This window comes from Cynoglossus semilaevis, chromosome 3, assembly GCF_000523025.1.
Source record: "Cynoglossus semilaevis isolate Cse_v1.0 chromosome 3, Cse_v1.0, whole genome shotgun sequence".
NCBI classification, from domain to species: domain Eukaryota; kingdom Metazoa; phylum Chordata; class Actinopteri; order Pleuronectiformes; family Cynoglossidae; genus Cynoglossus; species Cynoglossus semilaevis.
In genome coordinates this window covers 14088872-14107959 of record NC_024309.1, presented here as the reverse complement: position 1 = coordinate 14107959, position 19088 = coordinate 14088872, and the positions used below count along the sequence as shown (strand labels likewise).

The 19088-nt window shown below is 43.1% G+C and overlaps 1 protein-coding gene across 2 annotated transcripts in view; it reads left to right on the top strand.

Moving 5' to 3' along the window:
* The window catches only part of LOC103377437 (cadherin-18), a 72822-nt gene that overhangs the window by 18178 nt on the left and 35556 nt on the right, over nt 1-19088 (top strand). The window contains exons 2-4 of one of the 2 annotated variants that reach the window (XM_008308249.3): nt 1583-2099; nt 11598-11892; nt 16634-16753. In XM_008308249.3, the coding sequence (XP_008306471.1) occupies nt 1869-2099; nt 11598-11892; nt 16634-16753 (646 nt within the window). In that variant the 5' untranslated portion in view covers nt 1583-1868. Of the gene's footprint in view, nt 1-1582; nt 2100-11597; nt 11893-16633; nt 16754-19088 lie in introns of those variants that run through there. The other variant, XM_025054757.1, reaches the window with a different exon arrangement.

Here is a 19088-nt window from a genome sequence, read left to right as displayed (position 1 = left end):
GGTGTGTCTCCTCTGTAGCTGCCTCTCTGCAGGTCCGTGTCGCTCAGAGGGTGCGGCAGACGGCAGCTGGAAACAGTGTCGTCCAAATGAGAGCAGAGAAAGCGAAGTCACCTCCACTGACGCTGCTGAATTCACAGCCTCCTGGAGGTGTTCTGCCTGGAATCAGCATGATAATCTGACAATTAGGAGAGTGATTGAAGAGAGCCATGGGGGGGAGGGGGATGGGGGGGGGGTAAAGTGAAACCACTGCAACCATATTTTTCATCCTGACACTCAGTCTGACTCAGGTGCAGTCATTTCCTCAGTCACACTGGACCAGACCGGGGGACAGGAACTGGAGCTTCATTTACCTGCAGTTCATGTCTCTGACTGTGGAGATGATTCAGCCTGTTTTTTCTTTTTTTTTACCCCAGTCTGAGAGAACAGCTGCCCATTACAGCCCCAGCACTGAGTCAACATCAATAACAAATATGGCTAAGCTGCCTAATTTGGATGTAGGGACGTGTCACACACAGGGATTAGTCAGAGGATCGTAAGTACTTCCTAATCCACATATGGCAATATTTATGTTGGGATAAAATACAGTGATAATCTTTCAAAGTGTGTGCGTTAAGTTTGCTGCCTCGATGTCTGGTTTTAACACGGCTCACTCCTCTACAATCATCTCCACACAGCTGGGAATTCTACCCTTCATACATCAGATCAACTGGGACGATAAGAGTCGGTTATTTTCGTCATTACTCTGTTAGAAAAGACCTGGTTCTCCTCCTGGAGAACCCACTGGGTTCCTATTGGGCCTCTCAGAGACTCTGTGTGTTCAGGTCACAGACTGAAGGTCGTCCATCTCCCATCCGTGTGGTCGGATGACGTGGTTTCTCCTCAGCAGAGTGGATGTTAAAGAGTGAGCAGTGAAGACTCATTTCATGCTTCAGTAGGACTTAAACAACATCTAACTCCCCATAATGGCGTCTTTACGGCGGCGGTTTCACTGGTGTCACACACACATTCTTGCAGGGGTAAGCTGGGACCAGCGCAGCTTCACCCCAGTGCTCACTAACAGAGAAATTCAACAAGAAAAGTGGTTATTCCTTCACTGCTTCAGCGCCACATTCAATATGTAATTTTGATTTAGAAAACTGTTTTCCTCTGTCATTTCCGTCTCGCTGCCTTCGTAAAAACCAGCGCGGCTGCTCCACGACTCAGCGCCTGGATGTCTGCCCTTATCATAGTCAATGTGTGTTTTTCTGTCGCCACATTTATTATAATCTTCTGTGCTAAGAACCCCAGTCTGCCCACAGACACTGTCGGGCTGGCCCTGCAGCACGTAGACCTTTGACCCGTTGTATAGAATTCAGGGTCTGCACTCTGTGGATTTTTCAGTTGTCGTTCAGTAATATGCAAATGATGAAGCACGAGACGATGAATAAATGCTTGAAATGAAGGAAACTGTTGAAGATGAATCATTTTATACCATGTGTTGCCTTCGATGGTACTTTTTAATTTCTATCTTATTTCATATCATATATCTGTAAAAAGGACAACGTTGAGCAAATCTCTCTCTCTCTCTCTCTGTCTCTTGCAGGAAGTTCAGAATGGCTTTGTGGATTAACCTGTACGTTTGGTTGAACCGACCAGAAGATCACTTCCTACTTTGAAGCTTCTCACAAACTGCAGAATTCCAGAATGTAAAGGTTTCTCGGAGGAGCTACAGGAACTACACTTTTCCTGGTTTGGATTTAGACCCGTCTTTTACTTGTGCCTGCAGCGCCGTCCAGTGGTAGTGGTTGGAGTCCTGCGGCGTTGGTGGGTTTGATCCCCCCCACCGTGGAATAACCCGAGGATAACTTTACAAAAACCTCCGTGCCACCATGAGGATATCTACCACCTCCTGTCTCTGCCCCTTTCTGGTCTGCCTCTGCTTCCTCCAGAGAAGCTCTGGTGCCAGTCACCATGTTCCTGCCAAAGGGGCCTCCAAGAACCAGACCAAACTGGCCAACGGGGAGACGGAGGTGCACCACAGACCGAAACGTGGCTGGATCTGGAACCAGTTCTTCGTTTTAGAAGAACACATGGGACCAGAGGCTCAGTACGTTGGAAAGGTAAGAGATGTATCCTCTTGACTGACGGGCTCTCACGGCCTTCTGTTCTTCTGATGTTCAGAGGCACTTCTCATTTGTGAAGTTCTCTCTTCGCCCGTTCATTTTTTTTATGTCTGTCATTACACAGTCTGACTGATTTCTACGTCCAAAATGTTAAATTCTCAGTAATTGCAGCCGAGCCTCCCACCATGTCTGTCACTCTGGGACCAAAACGCTGCAGCGAATTAGGTTTGAAAGTGAGAAATGATTTTTGAAGTGAAATATTAGATTTGGTTTCATGCTGAGAAACGAAGCCCAATTTGGTTTCTTTGTAGGAAATGAAGCAGCACAAAAGGAAATTGGAGAGAAGTCCAACAGGGACATACTGTCCCATAGTTAGAAACTTTTATGAATGCAATTTTCCGTATCATTTCGGAGTGAATGATGGGCCTGGCAGTGGAGACAGATATTGGTGGGTGTTCCTGCTGCTGGTGCAGGGCTGAATGCTGCAGCAGTGTGGTTGTTGGCTGCAGACTTTTCTGTTAGCTCCACAATAAGCCACGGGGAGCTGCTTAAATCCTCTGCTTGCAGATTGGTCGCTCTTATCTCCTGAAATGTGAAAATGTATTTCTCCGCTGCAGTGATCATTATTCCAGGCACTCAGGCACAGACTAATCCTCTCAACTGCACTCGGAGAGAACGGGACCGAGGAAGGCAGGGGGGGTGGGGGGGCCGGGGGGGGTGCTCACACATGTGTGTTGTTCAACAACAGCTCTGTTTGATTAGAGAGAAGAAGAAGAAAGACAGGAAAATGGGATGACATGCAGTGAAGACGAGGGGTGAGGAAAAAAAAACACTTTTCAGATAAAATCCACATTTTATTTTGACATGAGTTTTATTAACTACGGTGTCACAACAATGTAGTAACAAGTTCATTGATGTGTATTTTTGAATAGTATTTCCTTCTGTAAGTAGATGACGAGACTTTATCAGAGGTCTGAGAATCAGTGAACGTTAACATCAACCATCAAAGAAACATAAGTGAATTATATACAAGTACATTCAGATATATTTCTTTAAAACAAACAAATGAAATATTGACAAAATTCACATTAAAACAATGGGGAACCGCTGGAATAAAACTTTCTAAATACATTTAGATTGGGACGTAGTGACGTAAATATGAACGCCATGAACCGAGAACATCGTAAACCGAGGACCCCCTGTGGTTGTCGACGTTCCCTGGTCCCCTGGACCTCCAGCTGTAGTATTAGTGTGGGAGGGGGGTGGGGGGGGGGGGGAGGCTTTATAGTCCTTAAACAGTGCCATAAATAATAAATAAATAAGAACTCTGAGTGTGTTTGTCAGTTTTACGGTGGAGACAGAGATTTTCTGCAGCAAACTGAACAGCGTTGTGATTAATTCAACAGTGAATTCACAGGAGGATGTGAAGATCAGACTGTTTGCTTTGCTGACAGAGAGAATGGTCTGCTCCACTTCTACCTTAGGCTGTCCCTCCTCTGTGTGTGTGTGTGTGTGTGTGTGTGTTAGAGCAGATGATGATGATGATGTTGAATACTGAACACACACACTCACACACACACACTCACAGCTAATCCTGTACGGTACTACAGCTCTGAGAGGAAACATAAAGATGATTAAGGAATGCATTTGACATGCATGTTTAAAGAGTCCAGGTCTCCAGGTGTTACTACACAAACACACACTCACACACACACGCACAAACACAATAAAAACATTTAATTATGTGGGCTGGGACTGCTGTGCTGGGTCCTAATGTGGCCAAGAGACAGAATGACCCTTAATTAGACACAGACAGGAGAGGAGGAGGAGGAGGAGGAGGAGGAGGAGGAGGAGGAGGAGGATTAATGTTCCCAGCATGCACTGAGCAGCAGGTTTTTTTTTCACTCTTCTACTTGTTTGGATTAAAAAGTGTGGTCAGTGAAACTGGAGACGAGTGTTTCCACTGCAGGGAAGTGAAATCATTCTATAGGTGTCCACATCATCAACACCACACCTGGTGTTATGTGATGTTCTGAAGGAACAACAGTCAGGGCTGTGGTCAAGTCCCCAGTTTGGTCAGAGCCCAAGAACAGGGATCAAAAAAACAAAGTCAAGTTTTTCAATTTTTAATTTTGTTGTTTCCAGTTTGATTCTGAGGTTCCCTGAAACTCAATTTTTCAGGTTTAGGTCTGAAGCATTTTTTAAAATCCAAGGTCAGTGACCCCCAGAGTTCAGTTTTTAGTTTGGACATATTTGAATAGCATAGTAGTGGACACAAAATAAAATGTTAGGTTTATCCATGGCACAAAACCAGTTTATTATGAAACACTATCTCATACAGTAAAGATTTGAAAGATTTGAAAGATGAACAATGTTTTATTTTAGAAAATTTACCGGATTCTCTCCACCGTATAAAGAGACCTTGGAGTCGAACCGAGATCCATCGTTCAGCTCGGTGTGAAATATTTTTTAAATTTTCCTCACGTATATGTCAACCAGCAGACAGAAAAAAATAACTTCTAGAATAAATGCATGGTCCAATGTGTCAAGAACATTTTAATCCCCTGCGACGTATCCCATAATCCCCGGTGACACCTTCCGGGTGATGCATTTAGGAAATGACAGCTTTGTGCATGAGTGAGACTCAAATGCCTGGCAGAGGACAGGACTGGTCCAGATATGAGACAGGAGACGAGTCGTTCTGCCAAATGTGAGGTGTGAAAGTCTTCATGTCAGTCAGCTCAACGTGACGCTCTGAAGAATCAGCCTCGGGTTTCAGCCCGGATGACAGGTTTTCAAAGGACGACCAAAATCCCCCAAAGGTGGGAGCGGAACCTGAGCTGCAGCGGTGACACGTCGGCGGTGACTCTGCCGGGTTTATGTGGGGCAACCGTTTGATAAACAGAAGCAGATCCTCGGTCAGAAACTGGGTGAATTGAACCTTTACCGGCTGCTGTGAACATTTATAATGAAAATTGTGAGCGGTGACAGAATGAGCGCTCCCTCTCAGAACCTACGAGGGAAAAATCCTCGTCTCTCATTCTGTGTTAATTTGCAGAGCAAAGCTCCAACCTCCAGGAAGGGCACAGGAATGTTTTATTCATGCGTCTAAAAACAGAACGTGCAGTGACAGAATCAGGCAACTGTCTCCTGGTGTTTACACTTCAACTGTGAGAAGATGAAAAAGTCAGCTGTTTGTGCATGAAAAAATCATCACTTCTCAGAAATATTGGGCCATGGGGGGCGGGGGAGCTGGGGGGGACAGGTGAAGACAGAAATGCACTGTATAATGGCAGCAGTTCCACGACTTTCTGACTGTAAAAAAGTGAAAACACAACAGTCCTCATCAAAACCCCGATGTCAGTGGAGCCACAGGTGTTTCCTCCTGTCACGACTCGTCGTCACAGACCCGTTTCCTAAGTGTTAGTGAAGGTTCTCCGTCGTCCGGGTCTCAGGTTTCTTCAGGAAGCTTCCGCAGTTCTAAACGACACTGACAGACAACTCTTGGTGTTTACACTCCAGGGACTGATCTGAAATATCTGAGTCATTGTAGAGCCCACACGGTGGCAGATACGGTTCATACACTGGCCTTACAGTGAGATAATCACAGGTTCCCCCTCATCCCTCAACAGTACACAACTGACAAGTGGCATCGGTGGGGATTAGAACCTGTAACCAAGACCCCATTTTTTGTGTACCACCAGTATGAACAGAAAATCTTTTGGACCGACAGGAAGTGTATGATTTATTTACTGGAGTCTTTCTGGGAGCGTTTTTTAGAACTCCACTGCTGTTAAAACATCACGTGCTGTTTTCCATCATGTCACACAGACCTGAACACTTTTTAAAGCCACTGAACACTCAACCCTCACATGTAACAAATATATTATTACTTTCTTTTCTAAACGCTGTTATCAAGCGAGGCGGAAAAACATTATTTCTTAAACAGAAAGGTCAGAACATGAATGTGTCCAGTCATTGACAACTCCATTCATTTCCTGGCCTTTTTATTTTTATTCTTGGCGATCGGTATTTTAAGCCTTCCGTTCGTAGCTACAGATTTTTCTGGTGCGCGTGTTTTTCCGACTTGTTCCAACAGCCTCTGATTAAAGAGGCTCAGTCATTATTTAGTCAGAGATTAAAATGTTTTTACTCGACAATGTTTGATTTTCCTGAAGAAAGGATGAGTAGAAATGCAAAGAAATAAATGCTGTGTAATGTTTGTTTTTTCTTCATCTCATGAAATGAAATGGGAATGTACAAGGATATCTGAGTCGCCTGGTGAAGTGAAAGAGAAACTAAAAGTTAACGGATTCTTTACTGTTCTGCGGTCAAGTCAGCGTGGACATAGAGTCATGTTCATCACTGTTTATCGACGCGACAGTTGTTAGGACATCAGTTCACTTCATTAGTACCAGGTCCAGACCAGAAGATTTGCAACTAACGGCAGGACGTTCATGTCAGTCATTTAAGACTTAGAACATCTCTGGAACAAGTCCTTAAATGTCACATCTGCTTCATTTTAAGGTGAGAATTGTTATTTATTTTATCGTCCCCTTTTGGACATTTGAGATCACACAGTTGTCTTGACTAACTGGAACAGCAGCAGGAACGTCGTGTTTTTCCTACATCGTTCTGAAGAGATGTTCCAATCCTGCCTGATTCACGTATTACATTTCAGCAGCAGCAGCAGCAGCAGCAGCAGCAGCAGCAGCAGTTAGACGCCACGACATTAAAGCGGTGTCAAGAATGGCTTCTGGGAGCCTCTAATAATCTCATTACTGTACATCAGTTGAAGTCAGTGTAAGACGGGCGTCCCGTTGGGGTCGACAACCATTCATTCTGCGGCTCCCCTCGTTAGGAGACAAAACAGAGGACAAGGACAGGGGCGGTGTCTGAGCATCACTTCAGCACACCCTCCCTCTCCTGGCTGTCTGTGGATGTATGGTCATTAGGCTGCTTTTCCATCATCAGGCTGCAGCGTGACTGCAACAAATCAATCCCCGGGAAGGAGGCGCAGGCAGGAGCTGATTGGTGATATGTGGTAATAATCAGACAATCAAGCAATGCCCACATAAAACGTGATTAACTTCTCTTGAGTGGAGTGTAAGAGCCCAGATTTAATCAAAAACCAACCCACACCTCCCTGCACTAATTACAAATATGAAGCTGGGGCTCTGATCACTCCTCCTTCCCCTCACTTCCCGCCATTTCCCCCAACTCTCCTCACTCTGTTGACGGAGTAGAAATGCTCCACTCTCTGTCTGCCACCTTTATGCATCAGTGATGCTGCCGCCGACGCCAACGTGATGCAGGTTTGATGAATTTTTCAGGAAGAAACACAAAGTGAAATGTCACTGCTCTTTGTCCAAAGTCAGACTGATAATAAGACCAGTGGAAAACCACACACACACACACAACCACACACAACCACACAAACCCAGAGTGAGTAGTGAAGCATGTTCAGCTATTTGTAGCCTACCTGTGTGTGTGTGTGTGTGTGTGTGGCCTGATGTTGACCATGTTCCAGCAGCAGAGAGGAGACGGTGCATTAATGTCCTCACACTCAGCAGCTGTGCAGCTGGTTATCTCCACAGACGAGTCTCTGTACCAAGACGTTAAACTGTGATATATTCAAACTACAGAGGGACGTACTGGGAAAATCAAGGACTCCACCCTGGGTTTACAACATCACACAGAGAAGTGTAGGGTATACCATAGCATACCCTACCAGAACTTACCAACATATACCATACCGTAGTAAACCATAACATACTATAACATATCACCACATACAGTAACATATCAAACCAAGTCAAACTAGATTAGAACACACCATGGATCTAAGTTGCATACATCCAAAGAAACACAAGACAAGAAAGAAAAAAAGCTGCTACGAATATGAAGAACGCAGTCAACAGATCAATGAACAGCCAACACCTCAGCTGATCATCAGGAAACAGAGCAGCAGGAAAGGAGTGGGCACAGGAGGGAAATCAAGGCTGAGCAGGAACACACACACACACACACACACACACACACACACACACACACACAGGTCAGTACATGCAGCAGTAATGTAATACAAGCGGGCACATACATTATCAGGATCTGGTGAGTGAGAAGGTATTTAGGAAGAGAAAACAAGGAGGTGTGTGGAAAACAAGCCCAGGTGAAGGTCAAACTGAGCAGCAACTCATATCAAATCAGGAAGAAGCTCAGCACAGGATTTTCACCTCGGCTGCTCTGATTGTGGAGATTGTGTTTCACTTCGTGTTCTCCACTGCTTCCTTTTCCTTTTGCAGGAAATGGGTATTTTCTGTGAAAAAAATAAAAATAAATCAGGTTCAGAAATTGTACGTCATTTTCTTCAACTCCCTCAAACAGGACAGAAATAATCTGAGCTGCAGCAGATTCAGAGTAAATGCATTTAATGAGCAAAAAATCAACAGAAAATATCAGTTTGGGGCTGAACTCCAGCTCCAGACTGGATCAGGTGAAGAAAACCTCCTGTGGCAGTAGATTAGATTATAATTATCAATTAGGCTTAATCAGTAAGAGGTGTAGGAATGTTTTCATCTTCTCCATGTGCCGCCTCCACAAACACTCAGATGAAGATACTTTTATGAAAAATAAAACGTCGGTATCACAAACGTGGAGATGAACAGATCAGCAAACAGGACTAGAAGAGTCTGAGGAACCCGGAGCTCCACGTCACATCCTGTTCATTTGTCAGAGAGAGGATGGAGTCTCACCCTGAGGTTTGTGTTCCAGTGTGTGTACGGGCTCTCCAGATGACGTCATCCTCCTCACAAATGCATTGGCAGCTGCCGGCCCGTCTGTCGCACAGAGACTTCAGAGGTTTTGGCAGGATTTGTTAAAGAAGAACTAGATCACATGTGTCAAACTCAGGCCCGTGGGCCAAATCTGGCTCGCAGTGTAGTGATATTTGGCCGTACTGGAGTTGGCTCGCCAGTATTTAGCCTGTATATACTGGCAGGATTTGTACTGTTAGCAGTGTATGTGCTCTGTTATAGCACATACATTTTGGGGGGTTTTGTTGTTGTCGACCTGTGAAAAAATCTTTTTTGTATTTTTAAAGAATCAGACTCTTCACATCTTCATCACCTCATCATCTGATCTGAACCTTCTGTCCTGTCGTGTTCTCTCTGGCTGAAGCGGACGCTGCCGCTCCTTCGGCCCGTGAAGCCTGTGTAATGGTCTGCAACCTGTTGGCACTTGTATCGGCCATAGATTTTTGGACAGCAGCAATGAGCGTATGCATCACTGGTTCACACTCTGCAGGATCTTGATTTATTGGCTCTCACCAAGGAAGGCCACGGCCAAACGACTGCTCCGACTCCAGGCAGAGTTCCATCTGCGTGGCTGGAGCCGGGGCAGTGTGGAGCTGCCCAGAGGAAGTGGACACGTCCATGTCGCACTCAGAGAAGTGGACTGTAATTACTCTGCCTCTGGACGTCTGCTGCCGTTTTCACATTGTGTGCAGTTGTGAAATCTGACTTTTTTAAAGAATAAATTAAAATAATTGATTTAGTCTGCACTGCACATCAATTATATGTAATTATTTCTAATGTTTCAGTTCCAGCTGTTTGGGGATTTTTTTTTTTTTTTTCAAAATATTTGTTGTCCTCAACAACATTAATCAGTCTACAGTCCTGAACAGTCCATCTGATGTTGTTGTGTCAGTCAGACTGAGTGACTGTCCTGATCTGAGTCTGGCTGCTCTGACACAAGCTGGGCCCCTGACCAGAGGTTGAACACTCCACAGACACATGCTGGGAGTTGATGATGGGATGTTTAAGATCCAGGAGATTCAGTGAAACTAAAACCGTTCACTGCAGTGTTGTTAATAACATGTGTAACAACATGTGTATGGACTGTGTAGTGGTGATGGAGGTTGGTATTATTGGATGTACCGTGAGGTCATTCTGCTCATGTGAACTTGGTGATGGAGGTTGGTGTTAGTATTAGACCGTGAGGTCATTCTGCTCATGTGAACGATTCATTTTAAAACTGAAGTCTAAAGGTTAATTCTGACAGTGTATTATGAGATAACTCCACATCAAATGACATTGAATTAGTGATATTTAAAGGTTCTTGTTGAGTTGAACATTTTTATACTTTGTTACTAATGATCCTGTGAAAGTCTGAAACTGAATGAAAGAAAACAAAGACCAAGTTTCTTTCTTTCTTTCCTTCCGTGTGTGTGAATCAACGCTGCTCCAGACTGAACTCTACAGTAACAGCCTGAGTAAATACACATCATCTGCATACAGACTGAATTATTCATTTAATGTCTGAGTTTGAAGGCAGACAGAGACGATCCCTGGTTCACGGCTCTGCGTCTTACAGCTCATTGGTCCACAAACAAAACCATCCGACAGACTGTGAGCAGACAGTGATGTGAACAATAGGATGGTTGTGTTGACAATGAAAAAAAAAACATTGTTGGCACATGTTTTATTCATGGAGATGTGAAATGAAGATGTTGCAGTAGTTTAAAGACCAGTTTAAAACTTTCCAACCTAAACCATGCTGAGCAGATTTGGGGGAATGAAAGCCTGAATCCTCCTAGTATCAATTATGGCTGAGTTTAGTGGCAGAGTTTTTCTGTTTCTTCCCGTCTCCTGGTGAGACACTGCCTTAAAAAGTCTTTTCAACACAAGCTTTCATCTGTGAAGATGCTTCTGTGCAGCAGCGTTTGGATTCAGCCCAGTCTGAGAGGAGAATATTGAATTTCTCTGACTCGGACCATATAGTACTTCTGTACAGTTTCTCCAACTTCACAAACATCTAGGTTCGCTGTGTTCTCTGTGACTGGATGCCAGCACTTTTTCTTCTCTGACTGCCTGCAGTAGAAAAAGAAGGTTTTTGGGATTTGCACACATAATCTAATTAATCTGGCCCATATCTGGAACTCAATGTGTTTGTCACGATTATCTTCTCCAAGACTATAAGGAACAGTTCTTCATTTTATTCACAAACTACAGAATAATAAACACAAACACAGATGTTAGCTCCATGTCCTTCCTAGAACTGTGTTTCATCATGAAACTGCCGATACGACACGTATCGCGATACAGGGGCAACAATATGATGTATTGCAATATACTATAGGCACAATATATTCAGGGTTTTTTCCCCCCAGTGTAGCTGTAGTCCCAGTGTGATCCTAGTCTGAACATCAGTTCCTAACACTGGAACAGAGGGATCTACATTTGGAATCACTAGAGAAGAAAGAAAAGAAAAAAACATGAACCAACACCAGGAATATTGGACTGGGAATTGGTGAGAAAAAATCAATAACTGATGGAGGAGGAGATTGATACTGTATGGTGAAATGAAATATTTCCATGTATCCATGTATTCTTACACCCGTCCTCATTACTATGTGTCCACAGTACCTACCTACCTACTGTGGTAGTACCTTCTTTGTATTCACAGCTCCACTCTCTGTTTCTCCTTCTCCTGTAGCTTCACTCAAACTCAGATAAAGGCGACGGATCCGTCAGGTACATCCTGAGTGGAGAAGGAGCCGGAACTATTTTTATCATCGACGAGGTGACTGGAGATATTCATGCCACTAAGAGTCTGGACCGGGAGAGGAAGACGCATTACGTTCTGCATGCACAAGCCCTGGATCGCAACACAGAGGATGCTCTGGAGCCAAAGTCAGAGTTTATCATCAAAGTGCAGGACATCAACGACAACCCTCCCAAATTTCCAAATGGTCCCTTCGCAGCTACGGTACCGGAGATGTCTGATCTGGGTGAGTAAAGCTGGGATATGAAAACAGGAAACAGAATCCTGAGGTTGATGTTTGTTGATTTATTTATGTATTTGAGGTTTGAGATGAAGGGGTCGGGGGTTGAGGGGCAGGAGAGCCGACTCTTCAGACCAGGACTCAACTGGTCACCTATATCTCAGGACAAAGGACACACTTATGCTGCTGGAAATGTACATTCTCAAAGAGGCAGGTGGTTTGAAAGCAGTGAATGAAGCCATCTCTGTCAACCAGTAGAAACCGTCGCTCCACAGAGGAAGTGGATTAAGACATCGTGTCACGCTCACTCAGCAAACAACACAGACAGACTCCAGGGGACACAAAGACAACTGTGTCCCTTAGGTGATAACAACATCCCAGGTTACTCACATGACTATTCACACCCATTCACACCCATTCACACCCATGACCCTGGAGATCACAAGATCAGAGTATGGTCACTGTTTTTACTTTTTTTAGATCTCTGATGTCCAGCCAGTCGGAGGCTGAATACTAGAATTCTCCAGCAGTCAATTAGACCCAGGTCAGTCCAGTTGTCCTTTAATTACCAGGACGACTGAGAAACACACTCCTTTTTCCACTTGTCCTTGTCTAAGACAGGCAGTCTGTTTTTTTTTTTTTCATGGTGCCACAAACCATCAATTGTTCCTGTTATTTTCTCATTTGTGACTTTTTTTACAAACCGATTTGTTTCAGAACATATTAATAAACAAAAACTCCACGATGTCCCTGTGTGGTTGGTGGACACCTGGACATGGGACCGACCGCAGTGACGCGTTTCTTCTCAGTCCTTCCTGTCTCTGTCCACAGTAACAACAGGAAACACAGGAGCCACTGCAGCTGTGACTTCAGCCTGTGTGTACAGTACGGTTGTACTCACAGCTGAAACCGCCTCAGAAGAAGGCATTAGTGTTGAAGCCCAGGATCAAACATCTTATTAACCCGTGTGGCTGCTTCTGATCAGGTTCTTCAGTGGTTGATCTTCTCTGATCCAGCAGACTTCGCTCTTTTCATCTATGTTTTCTGGGCGCAGTGATTCTCTCCCTCTGGGCTGGACTTTATAAACCCCTCCGTACGGAGTCTCCACACTCACACACACACACACACACACACAGTGTGTGTATTTGTCCCTGCCACTGATAATGTGGAGAGAAGCTTCAGTGCACGTCTGTGGAGAGAGAGGAAAACATCTATTTTTCATTTCTCCTTTTCACTGCTGAAGAAAAGACACACTATCATCAACCTGGAAGATTCTACCTCACGGAGAAGGTGATGATATTCACTTACTGTGTCCAGACACTTGCAATTTCAGCCCCAAACACACTCGAAGACAGTGGTTTTGTGGGTGGAGAACATTAGGTGGATATCAGTCTGGATATCAGTGGTGGAGAAAACAATCAACTGCCTTGGTTTCCTGCAGCACGAAGATGGAAATGTGCAGAACAGATTTAATATATGCAAACCCCAGTAGACCTGTGGGAGTTGTCTTTATAAACTGTCGATATCTCTGCATGAATATTCATCAACACAACATGTCTCACACACACACACACACACACACAAACCTGCTGGGGAGTGGGTTTGTTTCTAAGTGAGCTATAAGTTGTTCATGTCTTAATCGGAGGAGAATTTTAATGGTTTTCACTGTGTGTTTGTGTGTGTGTGTGTGTGTGTGTGTTTGGAGTTCAGCAGAAACTTGTGGCTTTTAAATGCTGCCATTAAAACTGCCCTGTACTTCTCTAAAACCGAAGCGGTGAAGCTATATTTCACAGCACACAAAAACCATGTTTTCCTGCCAAGGAGAGTTTAAGCTGTTTGTAATTCAATAGGCTTCAGTCTGATGACCTGAGTGAGAGCTGTAGAAAACAAGCTAAAAGAGCTGTTCCAAAAACCCATCTTTGGCTCAAAACGCTCCAAGGACAGTTCAATGGCCAACAAAATCACTATCAGAACAGAAAAGAGACACTTACAGTAGAAGAGCAGAGATGGTTTTAAGGTCAACGTGGCCTACTTAAATATGCTGTAACCTACCAGAGCTCATAAGAACTACTAGAACTCATCAACACCATTTATTACTTAGATAAAAGAGAGATTGTTGCTGGTTGTTCAACGCACCACAGTCCAGTGTGGGCTAGGACTGGAACCGACGATCCTCGGATCACCACCCTGGTCCTCCAACCTGTGGTTTCTCTGGATCTAAAATCCCATTAAAAACAGTTCATCATCCATCATGTAGCAGCTGCTCTGGTGTGTCAGCGTGACGTTGATGAATTTCCAAACTCCACTCTAGTTGTCTTTAAAAAAAACTAGCCAATATGATGAAATGAACCAACAGCCTCTGTTGGACACAGACTTCCACCGCTCGCTGCAAACTTTATCGTTGGTTGCACAGAACAAGAATCAATCTCCATCGATGACCTGAGGAGGAAATCCAATGACTGTGAAGAGGAAAATAATTAGCTCTTTTTAATAAACTCTCTCCTTTTCAGCTCTTTTCAATTAAACCAGTTCCTTCTCCACTACTGTGCGTCAGCTGCTTCAACCAGCTGTGACAATCATCTGTCCTCACACTAATCCTCCACTCGATCTGTCAATACCACAGCTCCCAGTGCACAGGGAAGCTGCTGGAGATGTGCAAACTAATTGGTGCTAATATTCTTTTTCCTCTCTAAAAGGATTAACTGAGAACCTGACAGGTAAACCAGCTTTATGTCATATCTACTTCATGGTTTTTTTTTTTGCTTGAGTGCAAGATAAAAGGGCTGCCAGTTTCTGACGGCTACTTTGTCTCTCGACTGAGATGCTGGAGAGAAAATGGACGTTCAGATGAGGGAAGCTCAGCTCGTCGTGACAACCATCTCACTTCTGGGAAAATCCAGTGTTTAATTGTGGTTTCAGTTCCCTGAGGCTGGTGTGGCGGCTTGTTTAGATGGAGAGATATGAATAATTGAGTTTTACTAGAGCTGAGGCAGAGAAAGTGTCCAGGCGTCTCTACATGAACCAAGATTGAACCAAGATTCCAGACTGCAACGTTTCCTTTTTTTTTCTTTTTTAATGAATAATTTTTAATTAATAAACTTATATTTTTAACAAACCATGACCATTTAGGGAATTTAACACAATCCGAAAATGAAAAATAATTCAGAAAATGGTGTGAAAGAAAATGATTGGTGGCCAAAAAACTAACCAAAAGTGTCTGTAATCAGTCTGAATGCTAAAATATTAGACATGATTTAGGAACACATCAGAAATTTTTGCACATTATTGCATAAGTGACATCTAAATTCTGATAATTACCGCTAAATTGTTGTTAATTAGTTAGCGTTAGCTTATATAAGCTATCGTTATGCTGTACTTTGGTTGATAGACTGTGTTTTTGTTACATTATATCATTTTATTTTAATCAGCTCTTGTGTTGGTTTAAAGATTTTAATTTAAACCTGAAATCATCAGTTCCATTGTGAGACCATCTGTCGGTGGGAAATGCGACATATTGCTTGTCAACAGTTGGATAAATCTTTTTCATTTCTTTTTGTAATTTCCAAAGCGATTTTTGCAGAAAGGTTGAAAAGAATTTCAGAAAATCTCAGACCGAGTCTGGAGAGACTTGGTTTATAACTGATGACATTTCACTCCTGAAACCGTGGAGAGAGACAGGGTTATAGAATTCTATTAAAATTCCAAAGGTGAAAGTAAAAAAAAAAACAACATAGCCCTTAAATGTATGTCAACTAGCATTAGCATATTGGCTGTTACATACAGAAATCCATTTATATTGGCTTGTACTGCAATTACAGTGCACTCATCAAGCAATTATAATGGGTTAATGAAGCCTGTAACACTGTTTGAGCAACACTCCAAGTGTTAAATTAAAACACAACGGCTCTTAAATGGGATTTTTTTTTTAAATACCAGAGTAAATAATGAAGTATCGCTTTTTGCTTCTGCTTTATTTCTCCTCTGCTGTGGAAAAACCAGGAACCGTTCTACTAACAGAATTAACAACATCACCAGGAGAAAAAACATGGTGTAATTTTCCTGTTCTGTGACATGGCCGACTGCACACACTGCACACACTCTGAGCTCCACGTGGTCTGTGAACATCAGTATTATGTATGTGTGGTTCCTTCATGCTCTTGTGTTTTCTTTAGCAACAACTGTCTTTATTCTACAGCTTAGAAACCCTGATGTGAAATGCTGTTTTAATGGAGTTATTGATAACCACGAGTAACAATGATGTTGTGATCTATTACATGACAAACTATTATTTATTTTGCAGGTTTTTAATTGTACAGTAATCTGAGATAAACCTAAGGATATTATTAAATAATATAATCGAGAAGAGTCACTGTGTCTGGAAATACAGCTTAACAAAAGTTTAAATAGCTTTATAAGATTTTAGATAAAAATAACTCACTCAAAATGCCTTAATCAGGTTTATAGGCCTGAAATATCTCTGTTTAAAGATGTGACTTCCTTCACACATTTTCACTGCCGACATTCTGTATGTGCGTGTTTGAAAACTGAAAACCTGTTCTGCGTATCAAAAATGATCCCAGCAATTATTACATTCAGATTTGTGAGGTGAAAAGTCTCACTCACGTTTCTAACAAAACCACACCATTATCAGCTGATCAACATCCAATCAGCTCACACCATTATCAGCTGATCAACATCCAGCGCCTCCAGTGGAAAAGAATAATCCTGATAATGTGTTCATTTTCAGGCACATCTGTGCTCCAAGTCACTGCGACCGACGCCGACGACCCCACCTATGGAAACAGTGCCAGAATAGTCTACAGTATTCTTCAAGGACAGCCTTATTTCTCTGTGGATCCCAAAACAGGTAGGTGGAGTGTTTTTATCAGATCAAGTAAGAATACACGGCTGTGTATGTACGGGACGCAGAACTGTTAGAACTGTGTTGAGGAGGAGGAAGTGATGGTTCCCTCAGGCTGTCCTTACATCATGTTGTTGTTTCTTTTACACAAATTTATAAAATATGGAAGGTGTAATCACTGTTTTCAATCTCAAATGCACAGTTGTTTGTAGTCAAGGGTGTTGGCAGGGTAGAGTAGGTGGAGACAGGTGCCTGGGGTTATCTATGACTGAAGGGTAGCAACAACATTGAGAGTGAAGGTTTTGGCAGACACTAGTGAGATATGCTGATCTGAAATGAAATATCATTATGTTTCAGTGGTTGGCTATTTTCTTACATTCCTATTTGAGGTCTGTTTGTTAGTAAATTAACCTGCTTGACATCCCTGAATATCACATCATTATTTCAAATTACAAAAAAAAATCTTCGGAGGCAAAAGTTCAAATAATGGAGTTTAAAGTATTTTAAGATCAACTATAAACAGTCGGACTGCGTTGACTAATATTTAAATGTCCTCCACAGAAGAAATGAAACGGTGTAAACTAAAGTTTGTGCCTTTTGTGGGAATCCCAGAGGTATAATTTTGTCATGCTGAAGATGTTTCCTCTCACATGAGACACAGATCCACAAAACAACAACAAACACAATCATTAATTTATCAGAATGAACTGGTTTGATTGCCTGAGCCTGGTTTCTTTTATGAAGACATAAAAATAAAGTATTCTCCAGACAGAACTGCAGGTTTTTTCATCTCGTCTCATGTACACATCAAATTAGTTTCTTTCCTTCTCCCTGTTGTGAGAAAACACTATTCTCCAAACCAAGAGGGAATCGTGTGGAGAATCTCTGCTCTTAATTTCCATCTTCCAACTGCTTCCCGTGGTTCTTAAAATAGAAAAGACCAATTTGGAGGAATTCAGGCTGAGCTGAGAGGTGAACTGCTACCTGCCTGCTGAGGTAGGACCTGGGCTGTGACTGATTTCGCCGATACTTCCTCTACGGGACATCAACCACAGGCAGACAGATGGGACACATGGTCCTTCAGAGGAGGTGACGCCGCGGGAGGGATCTTAGCAGTGTTGCTAACGGGGGACACAGTTCAGATTCTCCATCTTCTATTATCTGCCCCCCCATCACACCACGTACAGTAGAGCAATGACAAAAAAACAATGTATCGATGCGTTGACGTTCGTGGCTCAAGTCAACGTGGAGAAGTTGAAAGTGTTTTTTTTTTTCTCTCCAGGTGTGTCAATGCAGTCTTTACTTCTGATTGGCTTACACTGAAATTTTAAGATTGACTAAAAAATATTTATAATCACTTCATAAAATGGGGGTAATGTTACTCTACACGGAAGGAGCATTTACACAAGAACACTCGACTATAATGGACAAACTTCATATAAAACGAGTCCAAACAAGGGACTGGGATTTGCTGCAGTGCTATCCTGAATAAAAAGACTGAATGAAAGTTTGGATACTCCTGGTCCACGTTTTCTTAAACTGCTGCTGCTCCAGTTCAACATGAACACCTGTCCTCCTGTATGAACTGATTGGTTCCTCTGCAGAACCCTTGTCGCCTCCTCTGAGACTACACTCCTGCTTTTGTACAACACGACGTCTCTGCTGATTGAGCAACACAAATGAAAAGCTGAATATTTTGACTTCACCTCGGGGAAAAGGGCAGCAAGGATTGATGGAGCAATTTCAGAGCTGTGTAATGAAGCTGAGGCAAAGACACTTTTGGAAAATAAACTGAACTTTCTTCACTCCGTGTCAGACTGGAGCACATTTGGAGATGCTGTTCGGTGCTGTTCCCACTGTAAGACGTATGATTCTGACGTGATTTCTTGCCAACGACAACCGTGCCGTTGAACTCATCAGATGACGGTTTCTGCCGGAGCTGACTCAGCATCCGACTGGAACTTTATACCAGGACATCAAACCTGATTGGTCAGTGGGAATGTCAAACACAGGAAGTCTCAGCAGCTCAGACTGGTTCAAATGCACTGCAGCTTCAGAACAACTGCTCTGGACTGGTGCCATACATTGAGCACCACACTGGGGAGCTGATGCTGCTTTTACATCCACCTCACACTGAAGTGGCTTCTGCTTACTGCTCTTTCTCCTCTCCATGCACCTGGCTCAGCCTAGGGAAGACGACATGAATGAGAATACATGTGTTATAAGCTGGATTAAGAGAGCAGAGAACAGACATGCACAAATCCTCCTCCATCCATTTACCCTCAGTCTGTTCTGCACTAATGCAGGGCTGACACATTTTACGACCCACGAGCCAGAAGAA